At 44.7% G+C, this 4,979-nt stretch overlaps 1 protein-coding gene across 1 annotated transcript; it reads right to left on the minus strand.

Moving 5' to 3' along the window:
* Nucleotides 1-3,651: 3,651 nt before the first annotated feature.
* Nucleotides 3,652-4,630, minus strand: LOC122431824 (synaptobrevin homolog YKT6-like). Its single transcript, XM_043453333.1, has one exon. It carries the CDS (start codon nt 4,513-4,515, stop codon nt 3,919-3,921), a length of 597 nt encoding a protein of 198 aa, XP_043309268.1. The 5' UTR covers nt 4,516-4,630; the 3' UTR covers nt 3,652-3,918.
* Nucleotides 4,631-4,979: the final 349 nt, after the last annotated feature.

Below are 4,979 nucleotides of genomic sequence, written 5' to 3' on the forward strand. Positions count from 1 at the left end.
GGGAAATAGATGGGGAAACAGTGGAAACAGTGTCAGACTTTATTTTTGGGGGGCTCCAAAATGACTGCAGATGGCAATTGCAGCCATGAAATTAAAAGATGCTTACTCCTTGGAAGGAAAGTTATGACCAACCTAGACAATGTATTAAAAAGCAGAGACATTACTTTGCCAACAAACGTCTGTCTAGTCAAGGCTATGGTTTTTCCAATGGTCATATATGAATGTGAGAGTTGGACTGTGAAGAAAGCTGAGCACCAAAGAATTGATGCTTTTGAACTGTGGTGTTGGAGAAGACTCTTGAGAGTCCCTTGGACTGCAAGGACTGCAAGTCCCATCCTAAAGATCAGTCCTGGGTGTTCATTGGAAGAACTGATGCTGAAGCTGAAACTCCAGTACTTTGGCCACCTCATGTGAAGAGTTGACTCATTGGAAAAGACCCTGATGCTGGGAAGGATTGGGGGCAGGAGGAGAAGGGGACGACAGAGGATGAGATGGTTGGATGGCATCACCGACTCGATGGACATGTATTTGAGTAAATTCGGGGAGTTTGTGATGGACAGGGAGGCCTGGCATGCTGCGATTCATGGGCTCGCAAAGAGTTGGACACTACTGAGCGACTGAACTGAACTGAAATGATGGGACTGGATGTCATGATCTTTGTTTTCTCAATGTTGAACTTAAAGCCAATGTTTTCACTCTCCTCTTTGACTTTCATCAAGAAGCTCTTTAGACCTTCACCTTCTGCCATAAGGGTGGGGTCATCTGTATATCTGAGGTTATTGATATTTCTCCCAGCAATCTTGTTTCCAGCTTGGGCTTCATCCCTAGACAGCATATTAAAAAGCAAAGACATTACTTTGTCAACAAAGGTCTATCTAGTGAAGCCTATGGTTTTTCCAGTGGTCATGTATGGATGTGAGAGTTGGACTATAAAGAAAGATGGGTGGAGAAGGATTGATGCTTTTGAACTGTGGTCTTGGAGAAGACTCTTGAGAGTCCCTTGGACTGCAAGGAGATCCAACCAGTCCATCCTAAAGGAGATCATCCCTTAATGTTCATTGGAAGGACTGATGTAGAAGCTGAAACTCCAATACTTTGGCGACTGATGTGAAGAGTTGACTCATTGGAAAAGACTCTGATGCTGGGAAAGACTGAGGGCAGCAGGAGAAGGGGACGACAGAGGATGAGATGGTTGGATGGCATCACCAACTCGATGGACATGGGTTTGGGTGGACTCCGCGAGTTGGTGATGGACACGGAAGCCTGGCGTACTGCAGTTCATGGGGTCACAAAGAGTCAGATACAACTGAGTGACTGAACTGAACTGTGCTTCATCCAGCCAGGCATTTCTCATGATGTACTCTGCATATAAGTTAAATAAGCATGGTGACAATATACAGCATTGACGTACTCATTTTCCTATTTGGAACCAATATGTGACACCATGTCCAGTTCTAACTGTTGCTTCCTGACCTGCATACAGATTTCTCAAGAGGCAGGTCAGATGGTCTGGTATGCCCATCTCTTTCAGAATTTTCCACAGTGTACTGTGATCCACACAGTCAAAGGCTTTGGCATAGTTGATAAAGCAGAAATAGATGTTTTCCTGGAACTCTCTTGCTTTTTCAATGATCCAGCGGATGTTGGCAATTTAATCTCTGGTTCCTCTGCCTTTTCTAAAACCAGCTTGAACATCTGAAATTTCATGGTTCACATATTGTTGAAGCCTGGCTTGGAGACTTTTGAGCATTGCTTTACTAGCGTGTGAGATGAGTGCAACTGTGTGGTAGTTTGAACATTCTTTGGCATTGCCTTTCTTGGGGATTGGAATGAAAACTGACCTTTTCCATTCTGCGGTCACTGCTGAGTTTTCCAAATTTGCTGGCATATTGAGTTCAGCACTTTCACAGCATCATCTTCAAGGATTTGAAATAGCTCAGCTGGAATTCCATCACCTCCACTAGCTTTGTTCTTAGTGATGCTTCCTAAGTCCACCTGACTTCACATTCCAGGATGTCTAGGTGAGTGTCTGGCTCTAGGTGAGTGATCACACCATCACAATTATCTGGGTCATGAAGATCTTTTTTGTACAGTTTTTCTGTGTATTCTTGCCACCTCTTCTTAATATCTTCTGCCTCTGTTAGGTCCATACGATTTCTGTCCTTTACTGAGCCCATTTTTGCATGAAATATTCTCTTGGTATCTCTAATTTTCTTGAAGAGATCTCTAGTTTTTCCCAGTCTATTGTTTTCCTCTATTTCTTGGCACTAATCACTGAGGAAGGCTTTCTTATCTCTCCTTGCTATTCTTTGGAACTCTGTATTCAAAGGGGTATATTTTTCCTTTTTTCCTTTGCTTTTGGCTTCTCTTCTTTTCATAGCTATTTGTAAGGCCTCCTCAGACAGCCATTTTGCTTTTTTGCATTTCTTTTTCTTAGGGATCATCTTGCTCCCTCTCTCTTGTACAATGTCACAAACCTCCATCCATAGTTCACCAGGCACTCTATCAGATCTAGTCTCTTAAATCTATTTCTCACTTTCACTGTATAATCATAAGGGATTTGATTTAGGTCATACCTGAATGGTCTAGTTGTTTTCCCTACTTTCTTCTATTTAAGTTTGAATTTGGCAATAAGGAGTTCATGATCTGAGCCACAGTCTGCTCCCGGTCTTGTTTTTGCTGACTGTATAGAGCTTCTCCATCTTTCCCTGTAAAGAATATAATCAATCTGACTTCAGTGTTGACCATCTGGTGATGTCCATGTGTAGAGTCTTCTCTTGTGTTGTTGGAAGAGGGTGTTTGTTGTGACCCATGCATTCTCTTGGAAGAACTCTATTAGCCTTTGCCCTGTTTCATTCTGTATTCTAAGGCCAAATTTGCCTGTTACTCCAGGTGTTTCTTGACTTGCTACTTTTTTTTCCTGCATTCCAGTCCCTTATAATGAAAAGAACATCTTTTTTGGCTGTTAGTTCTAGAAAGTCTTGTAGGTCTTCATAGAACCATTAAACTTCAGCTTCTTCAGCATTACTGGTCGGGGCATAGACTTGGATTACTGTGATATGGAATGGTTTGCCTTGGAAACAAACAGAAATGATTCTGTCATTTTTGAGACTTCATCCAAGTACTGCATTTCGGACTCTTTTGTTGACTATGAAGGCTACTCACTCCATTTTTTCTAAGGGAGTTTTGTCCACAATAGTAGATATAATGGTCCTCTGAGTTAAATTCACCCATTCCAGTCCATTTTCACTTGCTGATTCCTAAAATGTCGATGTTCACTCTTGCCGTCTCCTCTTTGATCACTTCCAATTTGCCTTGATTCATGAATCTAACATTCCAGGTTCCTATGCAATATTTCTCTTTACAGCATCGGACCCTGCTTCCCCTTCCTTGATTCCCCTTTGCCTTCCTTTTATTCAAGAATGAGATGATTTCTCTTCTTTCTAAATAATCCAACCCTTAGGGGAAGGCAGCCAACCACTTTCTGTAATAATTAAGAGTCAGACCCACCCAAGCAAATTTTCTATGGGCTCCTCTGTCTCCAAATGTCAGGGCTGCATGGTCACTGGGGTCAAGGTTCCCATGACACAGTACATGAAGCACTACAAGGGGATTTTAGTCATTATTAGTTTTTTTGTTTTTTTTTTTTCCCGGAGTCACTGAGCTTTATGGTTCCATTTGGCCCCCAAATACACATTTAGGGGCCTCAGTATCTTTTCAAAAATAACTAGACATGTGAATTTGAACGTTCCCCACCCCTAGGTCCCCATCCACCCTTCGGTTTCTCCCAGGAGCTCCAAAGTCGAAGTTGAATCTGTCCCACTTGGGTTGTTGCGAGGTGGCTCTGCTTCCTGGGGGGCCGCGGCTCCGGTGTGAATGATGGTGACGTTCCAGCGCAGGGGCCTCTGCTGGTGGCCATCACATGATTGCACAGCATGAGTTTTGTTTCCGGGCCGTTTTATAGAAGGCTTTAGACTGTATTCCCAGCACTTCGGATTTGGATACCAGGTCATCGAGCTTCTCACCTCGTTCCAATAAAGACTCCATGGTGTTGTGCAGGATGATCTTGATCTCATCCAGTTCAGCCTGCACTTTAGTCATGGGGTCAGCTTCTCGGGGGTTCTGGTATCTACTGAGGTGACTGTCCAGGCCTGTGTACTGGATGGTATCAGGGGATCCAGTTGGCCAGTCTTTCCTGTTGACCTGCTTGGAGAATTCGTCTAGTACCTTCTCTAGCAAGGTAAAAGCCACCCGGGATGGGTATTCACTGTCAGCAATGACCACTCCCGCAAGACTGTCATTTCTCACGTAGACATGGCACAGATATTCTTGTTCTTTCACAGAAGCTCGGCTGCCTTTTCCTGAGCGCTCCACAATCAGCTGACTTGTGAAGGTCATGAACTCCTGAACGCTGGATCTCTGAAAAAAGCTGAAAGAGGACACATCGTATGCGGCCTTGAGCAGCACCGTCTTGGACTCGCCTTTATACAGGACGCTTAGGCTGTACAGCTTCATGGCGCCGGGCCCTTGGGCTGGCCACCCGCCTGGCCGCGGCACCGGTTCGCAGGGAGCAGCGCAGCGCCGCCCCTCGAGGCCGCCGCCGGCTGCTGACGGGTCGGCCACCGGCTTCCTTCTCATTATTAGTTTTTAAAGGAAAAACTATTTCTCCTCTGTACACTACTATCCCTAGCATACTCACGATCTTTCTGACACCAGAGGTATGGTTTTTTCTACACCAAGCCATTCAGTGATACCATTTGGATGTGTTCTCAGTTCAGTTCAGCTCAGTTCAGTCGCTCAGTTACATCCAACTTTCTGCGATTCCGTAGACTGAAGCACGCCAGGCTTCCCCATCCATCACCAACTCCCGGAGCTTTCTCAAACTCAGGCCCATCGAATTGGTGACCACCCAATTATCTCATCTTCTGATGTCCCCTTCTCCTCTAGCCTTCAATCTTTCCCAGCATCAGGGTCTTTCC

The sequence above is a fragment of the Cervus canadensis genome, chromosome 30 (assembly GCF_019320065.1).
Source record: "Cervus canadensis isolate Bull #8, Minnesota chromosome 30, ASM1932006v1, whole genome shotgun sequence".
In the NCBI taxonomy this organism is placed as follows: domain Eukaryota; kingdom Metazoa; phylum Chordata; class Mammalia; order Artiodactyla; family Cervidae; genus Cervus; species Cervus canadensis.

What these genes read in the sequence shown, in the direction of transcription:
- LOC122431824 (XM_043453333.1), bottom strand. Translation starts at nt 4,515, where the DNA reads ATGAAGCTGTACAGCCTAAGCGTCCTGTATAAAGGCGAGTCCAAGACG.